The sequence below is a fragment of the Moschus berezovskii genome, chromosome 14 (genome assembly GCF_049115385.1).
Source record: "Moschus berezovskii isolate FMDL1 chromosome 14, NW_MosBer_1.0, whole genome shotgun sequence".
Lineage (NCBI taxonomy): Eukaryota > Metazoa > Chordata > Mammalia > Artiodactyla > Moschidae > Moschus > Moschus berezovskii.
Window position 1 is genome coordinate 38,739,648 of NC_142473.1, and position 21,597 is coordinate 38,761,244.

The 21,597-nt window shown below is 39.3% G+C and overlaps 1 protein-coding gene and 1 long non-coding RNA gene across 4 annotated transcripts in view; one reads left to right on the forward strand and one right to left on the reverse strand.

Annotated features, from left to right (window-relative positions):
- Positions 1–351: 351 nt before the first annotated feature.
- Positions 352–21,597, forward strand: part of TPH1 (tryptophan hydroxylase 1) — a 30,895-nt gene continuing 9,649 nt past the window's right edge. The window contains exons 1-6 of one of the 2 annotated variants that reach the window (XM_088843040.1): positions 352–391; positions 8,410–8,546; positions 11,666–11,849; positions 17,288–17,388; positions 20,524–20,591; positions 20,735–20,931. In XM_088843040.1, coding sequence (XP_088699166.1) covers positions 8,430–8,546; positions 11,666–11,849; positions 17,288–17,388; positions 20,524–20,591; positions 20,735–20,931 — 667 coding nt within the window. In that variant the 5' untranslated portion in view covers positions 352–391; positions 8,410–8,429. Of the gene's footprint in view, positions 392–1,017; positions 1,150–8,409; positions 8,547–11,665; positions 11,850–17,287; positions 17,389–20,523; positions 20,592–20,734; positions 20,932–21,597 lie in introns of those variants that run through there. The other variant, XM_055423263.2, reaches the window with a different exon arrangement.
- Positions 3,188–21,597, reverse strand: part of LOC129554464 (uncharacterized) — a 35,653-nt gene continuing 17,243 nt past the window's right edge. For both annotated transcript variants that reach the window (XR_008685603.2, XR_016038990.1), the window contains 2 exons: positions 5,911–6,059; positions 3,188–3,601 (listed from right to left, as the gene is read on the reverse strand). This is a non-coding gene — a long non-coding RNA (uncharacterized LOC129554464). The remainder of the gene's footprint in view (positions 3,602–5,910; positions 6,060–21,597) is intronic.

Genomic DNA, 21,597 nt, shown 5'->3' on the forward strand with positions numbered 1-21,597 from the left:
GGTTGGGCGGCTGATTCCCGCTTCAGTCGCCAAGCAGGAAAATCAGTGCAAGCCTACCATGTGTCAATAACGGATGTTATCTTGATTTGGAGGGAATTTCCAACTCGATTGCTTAATATTGGTCGGACTTCTGTAGTTAAGGATGGCCTCACATTAGTTTAGTTAAAAGGCTAAGGCGTGCGAGTCTCCGGGCAGGTTGGCAGGGACAGTCAGCACCCAGAGGAGGTCAGCTCCTTGGGTGCCCCGCCCGCCCGGAAGGCGAACCCTTTCCTCATTGGTCACTGCACGGCCGTCTCGGGCCCTCATTGGCCGGCTCTGACGCCCGCCTCTATAAGAGGCTGGCAGCGCGAGGCTGCGCGCGGATCTAGCTCACAGCTAAGCTGCCCTCGAGGTGAGTTGGGTGGTGTCTTCCCGTCGGGATCAGGGACCACCGTCGAGGATTTGGGGGCGTTAGACTGGCTCGGGGAGAGGCAGGATCATCCTCCGGGAGGTAAATGCTTGTGGGGAGCTGGGTCTGGGAAGTCGAAGTTGTACTCCTGTGGTCACTCATTCTTCTCCTTTCCGCCTACTCTCTTTGGGGCCAAAAGATACTATTTTTGAGGACCTCCTGAGTGCCATGGAGAAGGCAATGGCACCCCACTCCAGTACTCTTGCCTGGAAAATCCCACGGATGGAGGAGCCTGGTAGGCTGCAGTCCATGGGGTCGCTAAGAGTCGGACACGACTGAGCGACTTCACTTTTTCATTTCACTTTTTCCTGAGTGCCAGAAACAGGCTCTTTACATGTTATCTGATTTCACCTCCCTAACAAACCCTGTGAAGTAGATATGTCTTGAATTTTACAGATGAGGAAACTGAAGTTGAACCCAAGCGTGCATGATTCCCCTATGCTAGCAGAAACAGACGCACTCTTCCTTCTACGTCAAACGGCAACATTTCTTTTTTTCCTTCTACTCCTACAAAGGGAGCCTTCCCTTAGACACTCCCAAAGAAAAGGCAGTCTCTGATGCAAAAAGGCCTTTCAGCATCACATTTTATCACCTCTACCCCAACACGGGACTAAGAGCTCCAGTACAAGGTTGCAACTGACAAAGGGGCATCGGACAAAGGGGCATCGGACCTAGTAGTTCAGATCCTGTTAATAGTCGAGGTAAGCGTAATCTTGCCTCTGGCCATTTGGTTTACAGAGGTTTAAAATTAACTCCCCACTGATGCTCTACTCTAATTGACTTAGGGCAAAAAGACTAGAGTTGAACTTTCCAACCCAGTGAAGTCAGTTAATTGTCAATTAATTCACTGTCAATTAATTCTCAAAGAAGGATGGAATTCACTTATTTGGTTTAAAAGTAGAAGTGAGCACAGCTTAAAGTAACTATACATGGTTCTGTAAAGCTATAATCTGTGACCTGTGAAGTTCACTGGAGTTCATTTGTAGATGTATTATTGTCAGATTATCTTCAGGCAGGGATGTACCTTCTATTACCATTTTGTTTGCTGGTGCCTTTATTTCCTGAAATAATGTTCTTCACATTTTCATATTTTATTTTATATTTCATCTTTACTTTCATCCTCATTCCCTTCCTCCATTCAGAAAAGAACATCAAGGTTCTCTGGAGGGTTCTCTTCTTTCACACCAGTCTTTTCAGAAGCTTCTGTCTTCAAATAGCATCCATGCTTTCAAAATACTTTAATTTAATAGTGCTCTGTGCTTCCTAGATCACAAAAATTTAAGTTACACTGTTACTGATTAAACTAAATGGAGAAAACAGTCAATGTAAACACCTTGACCTCTTCTATACCAAGGGCATGTTGGACTTCTGACCACCTTCTTGGTATGTGTTCATTATTTCACATGGCAGATTCCTATATCCCAGTGTATTTTTAGTCAGGTCAGGAAAGGTGATAGGAGAATGGCTCACTGCCTCGCACAGAAAAGGGGGAAGTACCAGTTGGCACTGGCTTATTAGAGTGTTGCTTTCAAAGTAAAATATACACTTCTCCATGAGACACATGTCCAAACAAGTGTGACCCATTGGACACTTCATAACCTTTTATCTTACTAGGCTAGTACTGTGGGCTTTGCCCCTGAAGGAGTAATAGGGGGTAGGTAGCCTGAAGGGGGAAAGAGAAAAAGTGACAAAGGGAAAATGTTGAGGTTCTGAAAGGGGTTTGGGAGTAAAAATAAAAACAGAATAAAAATGCTTCATAAGTTCTATCAGGCCAAGCTGAGGCCAAATTTTAGTAAAGGTTAAAGCCCTATGCTCTTAAGTTGATTTTGGGGTGGGAGTTGGGGAGCAAGGAGAACTCTTCTCTTCTAGTTTCTTAGCAGAAGTCCCTTTTGAGAAACTTCATTCTTATATTGACTTAACAAGAGGGACTGGAATATTTCCAAATCTCAGTATACAAAATGCCTTACCTGTCATAAATATTCAATTAATGTATCCTTCACCTTCCTCTGCCCCCACACATTAGGCCACACTAGATCCATTTCAGAACCAGAGAGAAAAGAAAGAATTATGAAGCCCAAAATGATGGATTAGCTATGACCATTAGTACCTTCTTACAGCGGCTCCTGCCATAAGAGGGTAAGGGTCAGTTTCGCAATGTGAAAGAAAATCTTGATACAATTTGATATGAAGAGATGCATTCTAACCTCTGAGGGATTGTTGAAGGATGAACTATCAGGAGATCTGAAATTCTGTTGGTGTTACCACTGACTGGCAAAAACATTATTTTTCTTTCCTGTTTTCTGATCCTTGCTTGTTGTTAAAGTTTGCTTATATTACAAAAATAGTGGTAGACCAGGAAATAACTTATATTTTCAGAATGCTCTTACTTAAACATGTTATGGTGATAATATGAGGGAAAATCGGGACTCAGTAAATATAGACTGACTCAGTAAATTGTACTTTGGAGCCTTCATCTGTTTGTTTGCAAAAGAATTGCTAAATTATTCAGTTGAGATTTGGAACTTAATACACTTTAGGGGGTTCATGGCAAATAAACTAATAAAACTGAAAAACACCTTAAGACAAAGGAATCCTTAAATTTTATGTGATAACACAATCTTTTCATGTGCTTTCTATTATAAGAAGTAGATTTATAACTATCTTGTGAAATGCTTAATTCCCAGGGAAAGAAAAGTTTTTAGTCAGGGAAGTTTAGAATATCAATTTTATTATGTTTAACATTTTTTTGAAAGACTGGAAAATGTGGGATGCACTTCCCATTGTTAGAGCTAATATTTACTGAGTACTTAGTGTAGGTCAGCATCTGTTCTAAGAGTTTCATGTATTATATTGCTTCTCCTTATAGCCACTTGGGGCTCATTAGCCTCCATCCAATTTTGCATAAAAGGAAATTAATGCACATAGAAATTATAACTTGTTTATGTGGATTTGTAGTTGGATTTATTACAGAAATCTATTTTATCATTTTAGTGTAGTGAAGTCGCTCAGTTGAGTCCTGCTCTTTCCGATCCCATGGACTGTAGTCTACCAGGCTTCTTCATCAATGAGATTTTCCAGGCAACAGTACTGGAGTGGGTTTACATCTCTCTTATTGTTGGCAGCTGTATACTATAGGACAAAGTCACCGATACTCTGTGAGAAAAAAAAGGTGCATGATCTTTGAGTGATGGTTAGACACGTAAGACCTGTTTCCAAAGGTTTTCACATCTCTAAGAATGCAAATCTGAGACCATCCCTGAATTTTTAGCTCTAGAGCCACCACTTCAGAATTTCCTGTGTATAATTAAGCTTACCTTAAGAAATGGTCAATTCCTTTGAAGCTGAAAATCCCTTTTTGGATGTCTTGTTTCCCATCCGTAAATCTTCTCTGATCAGAGACTTAGGGATGGGCCACAAACCATCTCCAACACCTTCAGAATCTTATGGGATATCTGTCACAGGGTTGGGAAGTAGGTGAGGTTTGGTGTGCTCCTCAGATATCATAGCTGGGATCTCAGCATACTTCTCTCTTCTGCCTATTTGTCCTTGCTGGAAAGTCTGTCTCTCCTCCTCCCCCTCATAATAAATCTGTGAATTCCTTTGAGGCAAATGGTCTTCTTTGTCCTTTTCATCTTTACTGCCCTAACACTGACTATAATAATTCATTCACGTAAATGTGCTTGGGTTGAAATTTTATTTGTTTTACCACTAGTAATCATTTGAATCATAGAAAAAAATCCACATTATCATTAAATTTAACTGGTCATTTGGTTTTAAGCATTTGACACAGAGATTGTCTTCGTTGCAGAGAATAAATTGACACAATTAGAAATATCTAAGCAGTTATGATTTTAATCTCAATGATTCGATAAGTATTTGTTAAATTTTGAATTTTATATTTTTGGGTACCCAAAGTAGTTTAGTTTCTTCTCTGGGGAAAACACCAGGATACCAAGTCACAATATGTGTTTAAAATGTGTAAGTGAGTTTTGAATGCTGTGAGTTCTGATTAACTGTTTGGTTACTTTGCTGTATTAGAAAAGTTTGGTAGTGTGCCCAAGGTCATACACTGACAAATGTTAGACCAGTGATTAGATATTTCCTTACACTGTTTTGCAGTGTAAATAGTGGTTGAGAAGTTGCCAAGGTAGATATCTAGTTCATCTGAAACATTAACTTTCAACTAGATCCTAGGAATTTTGCTCTACTTTTTGTGTTTCTGAACATTTTTAGGGTAATTCTTGTGAAAGCAGATACATACGTTAGCATTCATATTTTCATAAGCCAGTTTTCAATATGTGTTTTTACATTTCTAGCTGTGTTACCATGGACAGGTTAGTTAGTTTCTCTAAGCTTCAGTTTTCTCATTTATAAAATGAATATAATTCCTATCTCTCTCTACCAAGATTTTTATGAGAATTATATGGGACAATATTAGTACATGATATATATAGGCATTTGACAAGTATCAGTTCCCTTACCCACCTCTTGGATTGTTAAGAATGGATGGACTCTTGTCATCATGGCATGGGAAATTCTTTATCTTCATACTCTCTGAACTTATATGTCGAAGTCCTTCAACTTAGTATCTGCCTGATAAATATTTTTTAAAACTAAATTTCAAAAGTATCAGAAAAACTGGATTCTGAAACAGAAAACTGTACTCCATTGGCAAATTTAGTAGCAGACGTTTATGACCATAAAGTTGGAAATTACTGAGCTTTATTTGGTACTTTATAACCTCTATCTGAGAGTCCCTTGGACTGCAAGGAGATCCAACCAGTCCATTCTAAAGGAGATCAATCCTGGTTGTTCATTGGAAGGACTGATGCTAAAGCTGAAACTGCAATACTTTGGCCACCTCATGCGACAAGTTGACTCACTGGAAAAGACTCTGATGCTGGGAAAGGTTGGGGGCGGGAGGAGAAGGGGGCGACAGAGAATGAGATGGCTGGATGGCATCACCGACTCTGTGGACATGAGTTTGAGTGAACTCCGGGAGTTGGTGATGGACAGGGAGGCCTGGCGTGCTGTGATGCATGGGGTCGCGGAGAGTCGGACACGACTGAGCGACTGAAATGAACTGAACTGAACTGAACTGAACCTCTATCAAGCCAGATAGGGCTCTTAGGATTACTTCTTATAAGGTGCCCCCAAATGTTACACAGTATGGGTTTTAAAAAGGGCATTATGGCCAAAAGAGAAAACTCACAAAGTTCTCTGGTCAGAAGGACAGAAATTCATGAAGCCCCTCATCTTGCATCAGCCTATAGAAAGCATTTCAAAGCCAAGAATTTAACTTAATGGAAAACTACCTTGTCCTAACTTTTCTCATTTAGCCTTTCATCAGGCTGGTCATTGTGTGGGTACATGAGATGGGTATCTGGATGGGCATAGAAGATCAAGTCCAAACTCCTCTGCATTAGCTGCACAGAGCCTTTTGAAGGATCTGACCCACTTACCGTGCCTACATGATCCCTCAGTGCTCTGTAATACTTGGTCACCTCCTGTTGTCTTTCACTTGTCATCTGCTGTCTTTTAGCTCCTCGTGGGCTCTTTCCTTTCTTTTTCTTTAGGAGAGGGATTCCAACACATCTTCAGTGAAGCACCTCTAAATACATAGCAGGATAATTAATCTAGCCGCTGCCATCCCTGTACCGTCTGTGTTCCCTGTTACAGTGCTTATCCTTCACACTGCTCTTCTATGTAAGACTCATCGTTTCCTGAGGGTAGGGGCCGTGTCTGTCACCAGTCCTTCACTCATGCATTCATTCTGTGACATCTATTCGGTCCCTGTTATGTGCAGAGACTGTGCTAGGTACTAACAGTGGTGAATAAGAGCATACGTGATCCCTGCCCTCCACGGAACTCATAGGCTAGTTGTAAATACAGAACAACCATATATACAGGCGAGCGACAGCTGCACCTGTGACTGTTGCTATGAATAGGAAGTATCTGGTGCAATGAGAAACAACACTAGGGGTTGACTTGGGGAGGTCAGGGAAGGTTTCCACGAGTTCGTGAAGTTTGAACTGTGGGGGAAGGCTTCCACGAGTTTGTGAAGTTTGAACTGTGGGGGACTGGAACACAGTCTCTCTGGCTTCAAGCCCACGCCATCCTATGGTACCTGCTCCATAGGCTTGGATCAATGCATGCAATGTGGCGAAAGACAGTGAGATTGGTTATGTCAATTTAAGTCATTAAACGTCAATTCTACTAGAACAATGATGTGAAACTGGGCAATTAGGAAAATAATTAATAACCCAAAGAAAACTAATAACCATAAATCTTCAGTATGCTGTTTCCATTTACTAATCTAAATCTTATTTCTCAAGTGTGTATTTCTCAATTGAGAGTCACCAGTACAAAGTTACTGTACCCTATATCTATCTGCTACGCTATCCTCACCTTCCTCAACACACACACACCGAGTTGTATTTGTAATCATACGGCACTTGTAGGCCAATACTATAATGGCTTCTGGGCTCATGGCCTAGGGGATTCCACAGTCAGAGAGAAAGCAGATACTTACCTGGAACCCGAATTCTCTGGGCTAGCAGTTATCCATCTAGTCCACCTGTGTCCAGAGCTGTCCAGGCTCTTAATTTACAAAAGAAATAAAAGGCCCTATCCCTGTTCTGAAGGAGTTTGCTCTCTTTTTAGAAGCCAGGTATGAGTGACACTTTTGAGGAAAGCCATTCAAAACCCAGTGTAACTACAGTTAACAAATGGTGAGATGTGGAGAAAGGTAACCCTTCTGCACTGTTGGGGGAATGTAAATTGGTGCAGCCACTATGGAAAACTGTATGGAAGTGCCTCAAAAAACTAAAAATAGAACTACTATGTGATCCAGAAATTCCTCTTGGGCTTATACTCAAAGAAAATGAAAACAATACTTTGAAAAGATACATGCACCCCAATATTCACAGTAGCATTATTTATAATAGCCAAGATACAGAGGCATATATATATGATTGAACGCAAAAGAAAGGGGCAGCAGAGGATGAGATGGTTGGATGGCATCATCCATTCAATGGACATGAATTTGAGTAAACTCCAGGAGATAGTGAAGGACAGAGGAGCCTCGTGAGAGTTGGACATGATTTAGTGGCTGAACAACAACAATTATAAATATGTATACACACGCAATGGGATATTAGCCATAAAAAGAATGAAATTCTGCCATTTGTAGCAATGTGGATGGACCCTGAGGGTATGATGCTTACTGAAATAAGTCAGAGAAAGACAAATCCTGTATATTATCGTTTACATGTGGAATCTAAAATATGAAACAAGTAAATGAAAGTAACAGAAACAGACTTCAGATGTGGAGAACAACTGGTGGTTACCAGTGGGGATAGTAGAGGAGGAAGGGGCAAAATAGCTTCAGAGATTAACAGCAAAAATTACTGTCTATAAAATAAGTAAGCTACAAGGATATATATATTATACAGCACAGAGAATATAGTCAGTATTTTATGATAACTTTAAATGGAATATCATCTGTGAAAACATTGAATCACTATGTTGTACATCTGAAACTAAAAAAACAAGAGAGATCCAGTATAATAAACTGCTAAAATTGTAGGGGGAGAGGAGGCAGGCTCTCACAGAGGAAGAGTGCTCAGTTCAGACACAATAGTCAGGAAGACTGCAAGAAGCCCATGGGATTGAGTCATTCCTGGGAAGCACTGGATCAGGAAAAAAAAAGAAAAGGAAACTACTAACATGTATTGTATGCCTATTATATTCCAAGTACTATGCTAGGCAATCTTTTAGCTTATTTTGGCCTCATTATGGCTTTGCAAAGTATATCTGTACATTCATGTTTTACAGATGAGGAAACTAAAACTTGGTTAATGTTATCAAATACTGTCTGAGTTTCAAATATCTGTGTTATCAAACATTGCCTCCATCACACAACTTTTTTAGATCTTTCTATTTCCATACTTTGTTTTTAGAGAAGTACACCAAACTGATCATGATTGAAGACAACAAGGAAATCAAAGACCATTCCTTCGAAAGGGGAAGAGCAACCCTTATTTTTTCCTTAAAAAATGAAGTTGGAGGACTTATAAAAGCACTGAAAATCTTCCAGGTAAATACTCTCCATATTTTTGCATAAAACTTTTATGAAATGGGTCTATATGATTGTTGGTAAATTTGTCATTGGTGGACTATAGAAATGTTTCAAGTATTTAAATTTCTAAAATCCTGCTCAGTTCTATCAAGTGGGCAAGGGATACAAACAATTTATAAAAACAATTTATTATTTAAGTAATAAAGAAGTGGGGAAAGAAAGATTTACTTCATAGATTTTGAAGAAGCACATTTTATTTTTAGCTAAATAAATATTCATTTTAATGATATTATTGATATTAATATGTTAAATTATATTTTTATACAGCAAAATAGCAAGGATTCTACAATTATACTACTCCCTACTGTCAGAGCTTCAGTGCTTTTGGCACTTAACTATACCTTTGGTGTGAAGGAAAATTGATGTGATGTGTAGGGAAACTATCTGGCAATATGTATTGTGAATCTTAAAGAGTTCACACATCTTTGTCCAGTAATTTTACTTTCATAAATCTATCTTAAAGAAATTGGGTCAGCCAATCAGAACATGAATATTTACTGAGTACTAAGTGCGCAGTGCCCTGCTAGTTACAAAGATGTGGACCGGAGCAAACTAGACACAGTGCCAGTCCTCAGCGTGCATACAGTCCAGTGGAGAAGACAGACACTAAACAGTTCATTTTAGTAAATAAACGATTATTGTTGTTTAGTCACTAAGTTGTGTTTGACTCTTCTGTGACCCCATGGACTGTAGCATGCCAGGCTCCTCTCCCAGGCAAGAATACTGGAGTGGGTTGCCTTTCCCTTCTCCAGGGGATCTTACTGACCCAGGGATTGAACTCGTGATCTCTGCGTTAGCCGGCGGATTCCTATCCACTGAGCTTCACTGGTGGCTCAGATGGTAATCTGTCTGCAGTGCAGGAGACCCAGGTTTGACTTTCACTTTTTTCACTTTTCCAACCTATAGGGGGCAACCATTTTCAACTCTTTTAACTATATTGTATAGGATTAACTTCTATATTTATAAACAATATGTGTATTCTGCTGCTATTTCCTGATTTTTCCATTTGTAGATATTACCTATTGGTTTTCTCCAATGGAAGTAAACATTTAGCTTCCTTGGCACAACTCCCTTTTTAGAGGCCTCCTCAACTTCCCTTTCTCCCAACTTCCCAGTGTAGTTATGTCCCAATTTTTGGCTGTATCAGTCTTTGGTGTTTTCATTATTAAGATTATGTAAATCTTGCTCAGAGAAAAGCCACATAATCCATTATTCTGACTTTTTATTTCTTTATGTACCTAGTGCAAGATTACAACATAGTGTTTAAGGGCATAGACTATGGATTTGGACAGCCTGACTTTGAATTCCAGCTTGTACACTTACTATGTGCTTTTGGGTAAACTGCTTAACCTCTCTGTGCCTCTGTTTCTGTAATTGAAATATCTGGTAGGGTATGTCTCACTTATTGCTTTAACTTTACTGGAATTTTCTTGGATCTTCTTGACTAAATTTTTCTCCTGGATGGACTTTTAAATTATTTGGTTATATTTCCTTGCCACATTCCATCAAGATTTTGATTTTAATAGCATTCAATTTTAGATTGATTTAGGAAGAATTGACATTTTGTGTCTTTTTCTCCAAAAACATACTTTATAGCTTTACATTTGTTCAAGTCATCATTCAAAAAATATTTATGAATGCATTCTTATTATAAAATTCATAAGAAATAGATTCAGTGAAACTCTCCTTTGCTCCTGATCAGCTCCAGTATTTGTAGCTTACTTCCTTCTATTGGTTACGTGATAGATTCTACATTCCAGGATGAACCCTGCCTATTCCAGTTCCCAACATCCCTGACACTCACGCTCTATTGTTATTTATCAAGTTCATGTTCCCTGATAATTATCTCATCCCTACTTTTACTCATGCAAGTCCCTCTTGTTTGGAGTCCCACTTCTCCCCTTCTGTTTGTGAAGACTCGCCTCAGTTCCTATCTACTTCACAGAAGCTCCTACTTTCTCTAGCTCATGATGCTTTTCCCGCTTGTTGAACATCTTCTGCACCTGAAGCCAAACTATTTATATTTTCTTAGTCTTTCAGGCTCCCTAGGTGGCGCTAGGAATCCACCTGCAGGAGACACAAGAAATGAAGGTTTGATCCCTGGGTTGGGAAGATCTTCTGGAGTAGGAAATGGCAACCCACTCCAGTATTCTTGCCTGGACAATTCCACGGACAGAGGAGGATCCTGGCGGGCTACAGTCCACGGAGCCACAAAGAGTTGGACACGACTGAGCGTGTGTGTGTGTGCACACACACACACACACACTTAGTCTTTCATGTGTTAGCCAACTAGATTGTCAACTTCTTGTATGTCTTGTCTTTTTTCATATGCTTTACCGCCCTTACCTGGCTACACAGGTGTTCATGAAGTTAATTTAGATGCGACATGTTAGTACTGGAGAGCATCTACTCTTTCTCATTTTTCAGATGTTGGGTGATTGGTTCTTATGTTTCATGATTATGTCACCAGGGTTTTCCCTCAGCACCAAATTGGTAACAGAAGATACCCTCCCCTAGCAGGTTTACACATATGGCACCCACAGCTCAGGATGGCATGGGAAGACATCAGAAGAAACAATCTGATTCAGCTGGTTACTTGAGTTTGTAGCCTAGGAGATTGGAGGTATTAAAAATTTTGTGTTCAAGCTGTTCATCTAGCTTTAGTAAATGGATATTTTCAAAGGAAACTTTTCTTTCTGAAGAACTAGACACTAAGATAACTTTTTTAAAAAGCTAGCCTTTATTTGTGAGAATTTTCAAAGAGTTCTTTTCATCTAGGAGATTAGGTCTTTTGATTTGAATGCCAATCAGTTTGGAAATCTGGGGGACTCCCTAGTGGGTGTTCATTTCATTTACTAGTTTCTGGAGGGTGTGGTGAATTTGTCAAACTTAAAAAAATGTACCTAATATTTAGGAGGAATTGCTTTGCTGTTGGCAGCACTAAAAATGGACTTTCCCCCCATTGGCCACTATGACAAATGATGAGATTGATTTTTAGCGGTAATGAAAGTAATTCACTCAGAGACTGTAACCATTTGAGGCAGTCATGGATACTCTTCATCTTCTTCTTTCCACAGGAGAAGCATGTGAACCTGTTACACATCGAGTCCCGAAAATCAAAGAGAAGAAGCTCAGAATTTGAGATTTTTGTTGACTGTGATATCAGTAGAGAACAACTGAATGATATTTTTCATCTGTTGAAGTCTCATTCTAATATTCTCTCTGTGAATCTACCAGATAATTTTACTGTGAAGGAAGACGGTAAGTTGAAAGGTGAAAACGCTACTCAGATGATTAAGGGCCTAATATATGTATCTGATCTTATGTTTATCTTAAAGGCATGAAAGTAAAAATCAAACACTGTCTCTTCAAATTGCTTACAATCTGGTAATAAAGAAGATACAAAATGTAACTGCTCAAGGTGCTAAAGAAAAATTATAAAGCAACACTTTAAGGCCAGAGAAGTGAAAAGGAAACCTTGAGTATAATAAAGAATTCAGAATAGTTAGAAATCCATTTAGTTATTTCAGTTTTTAAATTGTCAGGCATTTCTTGGTTTCACAAATGTCAAATTCACAATCTCTGAGTACTTAATAACTCTTACAGGGCAGATTCTTGCTGCTGCTGCTGCTAAGTCACTTCAGTCGTGTCCGACTCTGTGTGACCCCATAGACGGAAGCCCACCAGGCTCCCCCGTCCCTGGGATTCTCCAGGCAAGAACACTGGAGTGGGTTGCCATTTCCTTCTCCAATGTGTGAAAGTGGAAAGTGAAAGTGAAGTCGCTCAGTCGTGTCCGACCCTTAGCGACCCCACGGACTGCAGCCTACCAGGCTGCTCCATCCATGGGATTTTCTAGGCAAGAGTACTGGAGTGGCTTGCCATTGCAGATTCTTAGCAGATATTAAATGGACATTTAAATTTGCTGAAACTGTTGACAATTACTGATGACTATGATATGAAATACTTTATATGTGAAATACGACATTCTTCCTTGCCCTCACTTCCACCAAAACCAAATGGAAAAGCAGTAGAGCCCTCTAAGTTTATAGATGCTCAGATAGCAAGGATATAGTCTAAAATCTCTATTGTGAAAAAATCCTTGTAGTTTACTTAGGGCAAATAGAAGGAAATAAATCAGTCACATTTTGTATATGGTACTCAATTTTAAATAATCCCTTCAGATTATGTCACAAGATTGGGGGTATAATAAGCGCTGATATTCATCTGTTATGTATTTTTATGGCTGTGTGTGCTAAGTCGCTTCAGTCGTGTCCAACTATTTGTGACCCCACAGACTACAGCCCGCCAGGCTCCTCTGTTCATGGGATTCTCCAGGCAAGAATACTGGAGTGGGTTGCCAATCTTTTCTCCAGGGGATCTTCCTGACCCAGGGATTGAACCTGTGTCCCCTGCATTGGCAGGCAGATTCTTTACTTGGGAAGCCCTGGACTTTGGTTACCTCATCTATAAAATGATGAGTTTTATAGAGGCTAAATTGTTCAGTTGATATTTAGGGAACAGCAACTTGTGTCAGATATTTCTACTAAGAAATGGGGATATAAAAAAAAATAATCGTACCCTAGAGTCATTCCAGTTCTTTTCTATAAGACAGCCATATATGGTTTCATTACAGTAAAACATAGTAAAAGCTTTTGGAGAATTAGAATCAAAAGTCCCGGGAACCCAGAAGATAGAGAATTAGTGCCACCTACAGGGCCAGGGAAGGCTCATTTGATTTGGGTCTTGAAGGAGAAGGATATTCTCAGGAAAATTGAAAGATGAGGTGGAGCAGGACTGGGAGTGGAATAGGTATTCCAGGGAGAAGAGCTTTAGAAAGGCTTGTATGTGTGAGGGATGGCAAGAAGATCAAAGTGGCAAAGACATATATGATCTCTGCTGCTGCTGCTAAGTCGCTTCAGTCATGTCCGACTCTGTGTGACCCCATAGATGGCAGCCCACTAGGCTCCGCCGTCCCTGGGATTCTCCAGGCAAGAACACTGGAGTGGGTTGCCATTTCCTTCTCCAATACGTGAAAGTGAAAAGTGAAAGTGAAGTCCCTCAGTCGTGTCCGACTCTTAGTGATCTCATGGACTGCAGCCCACCAGGCTCCTCCGTCCATGGGATTTTCTAGGCAAGAGTACTGGAGTGGGTTGCCATTGCCTTTTCTGCGTATGAGTCCTAGACCAACTTAATTATCAAACGTAGGTTATTCTAGTTAGGGACAATATTCTTTGTTTTCTGACTCTAAAAACATCTGTCATTTTACTTCTTTGAGGCATTGACGTGGGCAAACAGGAAAGTTTAATGTGGTTAAATTTAAATTCATCAATTTTTTAAAAATTTTTATTAATTATTATAAATAGTTAGCACAATGCCATAAACATTAACAGTTAAAATATCACCAAATGAAAAAAATACTATCGAATACACAGTTGCAAAAAGCTACATTATTTTACAACTGCCTCAAGCTGCAAAAAGAAAAAAAAACCCAATGCCTTACCTAAGTTATCCCTCTCTCAAAATAATGCCATTTATATTATAAACCACAAGCTCCCCATCAAAAGACGGGAACTGCTTTTGTTAATTCATATATATATATATGACTGTATCACTTTGCTATACACCTGAAACAAACACAACATTATAAATAAAATATAGTACAATATAAAATAAAAATAAGTAACAGACCTTTGGGGCTTTACACCGAGTTAGAGTTCCTATCAGAGGGATAACAGCACCACAGCCGCACTGAATCCTCATGAAGGAGGCACACGAATGACTGGGTTACAAGAGTTACAGGAATGAGAGCTGCTCACTTCCCAGAAACTACAGCTCACAGAAAACCAACAAAGGACGAGATACAGACCATTCACTTATGAATGTGTAAAACTCAAGAAAGTCACATCACTTCTACAACATGTCGAAAGTGCCTCAGAATTCACACAATACCAACTTTCTCATGGTTCTGGTTAAATTACATATACCAGTTTATAACAGATGGCAAAATCTGTAACTCTGTTCAAAGTTTTAAAAAATTACTTAAGAATAATTTCTTGTATTTCTATGCCACCTTTATAGTTCTGGTTTCTCATTTCTTAATTAGTAAATGTAGCATGCAGGTTCTATCCCAGGTTAATTTATACACTTCTGGAAGAAACGGCCTCTTAAATCCACAGAGTGTTGAGGTGGGGAGCCCCCAACCATGTCAGATTCATTTCACATATGATAATATACATGTTTCAATCCATTCTCCCAAGTTACCCCACCCTCTCCCTCTCCCACAGAGTCCAAAAGACTGCTCCACACATCCAAGTCTCTGCTGTTGTCTTGTATACAGGGTTATTGTTATCCTCTTGCTATATTCCATATATGTGTGTAAATATACTGTATTGGTGTTTTTGTTTCTGGCTTACTTCGCTTTGTATAATAGGCTCCAGTTTCGTCCACCTCATTAGAACTAATTCAAATGTATTCTTTTTAATCGCTGAGTAGTACTCCATTGTGTAAATGTACCACAGCTTTCTTATCCATTCATCTGCGGATGGATATCTAGGTTGCTTCCATGTCCTGTTTATTATAAACAGTGCTGTGATGAACATTGGGGGTACATGTGTCTCTTTCAATTCTGGTTTCCTCGGTGTGTATGCCCAGGAGTGGGATTGCTGGGTCGTATGGCAGTTCTATTTCCAGTTTTTTAAGGAATCTCCACACTCTTCTCCATAGTGGCTGGACTAGTTTGCATTCCCACCAACAGTGTAAGAGGGTTCCCTTTTCTCCACACCCTCTCCAGCATTTATTGCTTGTAGACTTTTGGATCGGAGAAGGCAATGGCAAGCCACTCCAGTACTCTTGCTTAGAAAATCCCATGGATGGAGGAGCCTGGTAGGCTGCAGTCCGTGGGGTCGCTAAGGGTCGGACACGACTGAGCGACTTCACTTTCACTTTTCACTTTCACACATTGGAGAAGGAAATGGCAACCCACTCCAGTGTTCTTGCCTGGAGAATCCCAGGGACTGGGGAGCCTGGTGGGCTTTCGTCTATGGGGTCACACAGAGTCGGACACGACTGAAGTGACTTAGCAGTAGCAGACTTTTGGATAGCAGCCATTCTGACTGGTGTGAAATGATACCTCATTGTGGTTTTAATTTGCATTTCTCTAATTATGAGTGATGTTGAGCATCTTTTCATCAAAATTAAGTATAGGTGCACACGACACAAGATTAAAAAAACTGGATTTACACAAATATAATCTCAATTACAAAATAATTAAAAAACAGGATCCTTTTACATAGTAATCTCCCCTAGTGAATTAAAACTCATTATCACTGTACAACCACTTTAGGAACATGTGATACAAAGTAAATAAATCTGGACTGATTTCTGTAGACTATAATGATATTCAGAACTGTATGGCATGTTTTCTGGCTAACCAAAAAGCAAAAAGAAAAGTAACAACCAGTTGCAGTCACTTCACCACCATAATAATCTGAGACTCTAACAGATGAAGCCATTTTGCACATAACACAAATAACCAGTCAGTACAATGCTGAAAAGTTACTGAAAACCACAAATTGATAAGAAGCATAACAGTTTTTGAGAATACCAGTTTTAAAATTTTCAGCCTCGCTTGAACTCATCAGATTAGAATACTTTAAGCAAGAAACAAATACTTACTGCACACAGTACGCTAGAGCCCACCTATATGATCTCTAGGATACTTTTAATCAACAAAAATAAACACTCAGTGAAAGTGAAAGTTGCTCAGTCGTGTCCGACTCTTTGTGACCGCATGGACTATACAATCCATGGAATTCTCCAGGTCAGAATATTGGAGTGGCTAGCCTTTTCCTTCTCCAGGGGATCTCCCCAACCCAGGTATCAAAGCCAGGTCTCCAGCATTGCAGGCAGATTCTTTACCAGCTGAGCCACACTTTCAGAGTTTTTAATAACATTCAGAGTTTTTAATAATTTAAGAGCATTTAAATTTAAAGACATTCAGTTTTAAACATTTACATTTAAAAACATTCAGAGTTTTTAATAAATTTGCACCTTGATCTGTAAAGTTCATCCTTATCTACTTTTTAAGGATAGCTAAAGTTGTAGCTGCAAGGAGGTCCAACCAGTCCATCCTAAAGGGGATCAGTCCTGGGTGTTCATTGGAAGGACTGATGCTAAAGCTGAAACTCCAGTACTTCGGCCACCTCATGCAAAGAATTGACTCATTGGAAAAGACCCTGATGCTGGGAGGGATTGGGGGAGGGGGGATGACAGAGGATGAGATGGCTGGATGGCATCACCGACTCGATGGACATGAGTTTGAGTGAACTCCAGGAGTTGGTGATGGACAGGGAGGCCTGGTGTGCTGTGATTCATGGGGTCGCAAAGATTCGGACACGACTGAGCGACTGAACTGAACTGAACTGAAAGTTGTAGCTTAAACTGTTTTGAACTTTTGGTCTAAAATACATCATTTCTCCAAGACTTAGGAAGTTAAGGCTCAAAACATTTTTAAATTCAAAAATTTGAATAAGATGTACTTATTAGAACTAGAGAAACTTACTTGTTTACATTTTGCCTCAAAGTAAAAGCTAAAATCAAAAATCTCATCCAAATGCATTTGTGACTGCCTTAATTTCTTCTTTCTTATTACCTAATTTAAGAGGATCTCTTCAACTGTTAGTGGTTTTTGTATTTTTTAGGTATGGAAACTGTTCCTTGGTTTCCAAAGAAGATTTCTGACCTGGACCATTGTGCCAACAGAGTTCTGATGTATGGATCTGAACTGGATGCTGACCATCCTGTAAATATTTTAAATATAAAATATAAAAATATAATATTTTCATGAAAGTAATTTAAAATAAACTAAAAAGTTAAGAGTATTATTTTTATTTTTAAGAGAAAGTGCTTATTCTAGACTAAATAAGGATCTTGATTAATCTGAGTTTCAGGAAGTGTTATTAGCCCTTCATGTTGGTGGACTTGATACCAAGTGACTGAAGAGTGTCCAATTTCATTGGCTCCAAAACAACTGTCCCATGTCTGAAATTCTTAAAATTGAGAGCTCTTCTAAGAATTATGCTACAGTTAAGACTGTGTCTGCAGTTTCTATTAAAATGTGATACAGTACAGGCGTGAGCTGGAGCATTACTAAATCTGGAGCATTAGGACTTCTTATGGACGTCTAGGATCCTAGGAGGGGAGGAGAAGAGCAAGTCCGTGTTAGAGTTGTACAGGCCAGGGATTTAATCTAGCTTCTATCACTCATCTAGCTTTCCTGGTGGCTCAGAGATTAAAGCGTCTGCCTCCAATGCGGGAGACCCGGGTTCGATCCCTGGGTCTGAAAGATCCCCTGGAGAAGGAAATGGTAACCCACTCCAGTATTCTTGCCTGGAGAATCCCATGGACAGAGAAGCCTGGTAGGCTACAGTCCACGGGGTCGCAAAGAGTCGGACACGACTGAGCGACTTCACTTTTCACTTTCACTTTTATCACTCATTAGCTGTGTAAATGTGACCATGTACTGCTTTAGACAGTCCCCAGCTGATCAGTGAATTTATAATAATATCTTATCAAGTAAGTATTGGAATTAATAAATTCCTGTAACTGCCCTTGGGGAGCTTATAGTCTAGCTGCAAAAGTAAATCATGTATATATAAACACACACACAAGATTTAAATATGAAAAGTGTGCTAAGTGGCATGCAAAGGCTGTTTTGAGATGTACACAAGGGAGGAAACACTTCTAGCTGAAGAGATCAGAGAAAGGCAACCTGTTAACTTTGCCTTAGAGAATTTGGGCAGGAAAGAGATGGAGAGAAAGATTCAAAATGAGCAAAGATTCAAAGGTAAGAAAATCTGGGGCATGTTTACAGAAAGGGGTAAAGGGTGTAAATCAGTTTTACTGACCTACTACCATGGCCTGCTGATATTCACCTCTTAACTGCTTCTTAAATTTGTTCCTTGTTTATTCTTACCATATCCCTTAACTGGTTTCCCTGCCATCATCCTTGCCACCTCCATCCTGTCCTCCTTATAGTCACAAGAATGATCTAGAGCCTGAGTGTCATCATTACCCCTCGTGTGTGTAAGTACAGATCTAAGAGAACTGAAAACATAAGTCCATGCGAAAACTTGTAAATGGATGTTCATGAAAGCATTACCCATAGTAGCAAAAAGGTAGAAACAACCCAAATACCCATCATGATGAATGGATAACTTAAACATGGTATATCCCCAAAATGAAATACTAATGGCCATGAGGCTTCCGTGGTGGCTCAGATAGTAAAGCCTGCAATGTGGGAGACCCATGTTCGATCCCTGGGTTGGGAAGATCCTCTGGAGAAGGAAATGGCAACCCATTCCAGTACCCTTGCCTGAAAAATCCCATGGACAGAGGAGCCTGGTATGCTACAGTCCATGGGGTCGCAAAGAGTGGCACACAACTGAGCGATTTTACTTTCCTTTGAATGGCCATAAAAAAGCATGAAACACTCAACATGCTACAGCATGGGTGAAGAACTTTGAAATCTCCGTCATAGTGAAAGAAAAGCCTTTCACAAAAGGCCATATATTGTGTGATTTCTTTTATATACAGTGTCCAGAACAGGCACATTCCTAGCAATAGGAAGTAGATTAGTGGCTTTCAGGGCTGGGGATGAGAGAAAATGGGAATAGTTTGTAAATGAGTAGGGTGTTTCTTTTTGGGGTGATAAAGTGTTCTGGAATCTTGGTGGAGGTGGTTGCACAATAGCCTAAAACCCACTAAATTATACACTTTAAAATGTCAATTTTAAGGTATGTTATTTTACATCTTGATAAAGTTGTTATTAAAAAAAAAAATCCCAATGGCTTCCAATTACCCAAGACTAAAATCCAGGCTCTCAAACAGACCTTTATTAGCAGGCCTGTAACTAGTCTTCACCGTGCTCCACCTCGCTCTCCAGACTTCAGCAGTGTTGGATTGTGCATGTTTTCCTAGGCACAACAAGCTATTATTTCTGCGTTGTCCTTGGTGCTGTGCTTTCTGTCCTACACCTAGCTCTCTCAACTCCTCTTTGAGACTTAGCTTAGGAGTCAATGCCAGGGACCCTTTCCTTACCCCCACTGTCCTCTTCACATACTTTGGATTCGAGTTTCTCTTGTGAGTTCAAGTGGTATTTTGTGCCTGTCTCTAACAAGCCATTTATCATATGCTTCAAAATCATTGGTTAAAATAAACTCCTTGAAGACCCAGATTGTGCTGTGTTTTTCTGAATCATAGCACAAGGCCAGGTGCATAGTAGGGACTTGTAAATCTGTGTTAAACATACAAGTCTCATTCTTTCCTTTCAGGTGTCCTCCCCTTCTTTCCTATTTTGTATTATTGATTATTTCCTCCTGAGACTTGCTGTTTGATGCCTTATTTTGCCTATTGTTTTTATTAAATATCTTTTATAGGTAAAAATTCTAATGTTACTATTTTATCTGTTTTTATTATCATTATTTGCTTCTGCAAATGATTAATATGTGAGCATTTTGCAATAAACTCTGAGGCTAGATTCAGCTGCCATAATATCAAATATTAGTAGTTACTAATTACTTTATAGGAAAATATAACTGAAGATGTAGTCAAACAATTAAGAAAAAAATCTCGCCCTCGGAAAACAGCCATGTACTTTAACTAGGGTGGTACTTTTCTTTCTCCTCAAACTATTTTATTTTTGTAGCTACTGTAGTATTTTTATATCCATAATATCTTTTACCTTTGTAGTCACTATCATATAAAGCTGTCATATAACATTAACTTTAAAATGATCATAAACTTCTAAAAAGTTCTTGCTGAAAATAAGTTATACAGCCCTTCTTTATAGTCACTCGCATAATAATGAAATGTTTTCTAAATCATTTGTCAAGTATATTTTAGAATGGATATTTAAAAACTTTTCTTTAATTATTAGGGCTTCAAAGACAACGTCTACCGTAAAAGACGAAAGTATTTTGCAGATTTGGCTATGAACTATAAACAGTAAGTGTACCAAAAAAATAACTTAAAACTTTGAAATAATGAAATAAATGGCGTAAGTTATGCTCATATAGTAAATAGAAAACAAAATATATGTTACTGTTTATTGGATGCTAATTCAAAATGACTTCTCTTTATCTCATTAGTGGAGACCCCATTCCTAGGGTTGAATTCACTGAAGAAGAGATTAAGACCTGGGGAACTGTGTTCCGAGAGCTCAACAAACTTTACCCAACCCATGCCTGCAGGGAGTATCTCAAAAACTTACCTTTGCTTTCTAAATACTGTGGATACCGGGAAGATAATATTCCACAATTGGAAGATGTTTCAAACTTTTTAAAAGGTAATGAGCTAATTAATTTTTATAAGAGGAGTATTGGACTCTTTTTTCAACCACAACAGAATTTTTAATAGAGGACTAACATCTAGTTACATGGGAAGTCAGAATTTTTCTGTATTTTGTCCTGGAGAATTGGGCACTACATTTGAAGAGGGACATTCATAACCTGGAGCAAATGTGGAGGAAAGTGAGCAAAATTGTAAGGGGGTAGGAAAATGTATCAGATAAACAAAATCTGAAGGATCCTTAGGGAACCTGGGAATTTAGGGGAGTTTATAGCTTTATTTAAATATTTGAAGCTCATCTTATGTATTAGAGGGATTATTATATAGTTCTTTGGGCTTCCCTGGTGGCTCAGAGGTTAAAGCTTCTGCCTCCAATGCGGGAGACCCGGGTTCGATCCCTGGGTCGGGAAGATCCCCTGGAGAAGGAAATGGTAACCCACTCTAGTATTCTTGCCTGGAGAATCCCATGGATGGAGAAGCCTGGTAGGCTACAGTCCACGGGGTCGCATAGAGTCGGACACGACTGAGCGATGGAACAGAAAGTAAAGGACAGTTGGCTAGAAAGAGCAAACTTTTAATTTGAAATGGAGAAGATCTTGCTAAAATAGCCATTTGAAATGCAGCAGGCTAATGAGATAATTAGTTCGACATCCACGGAAATGTT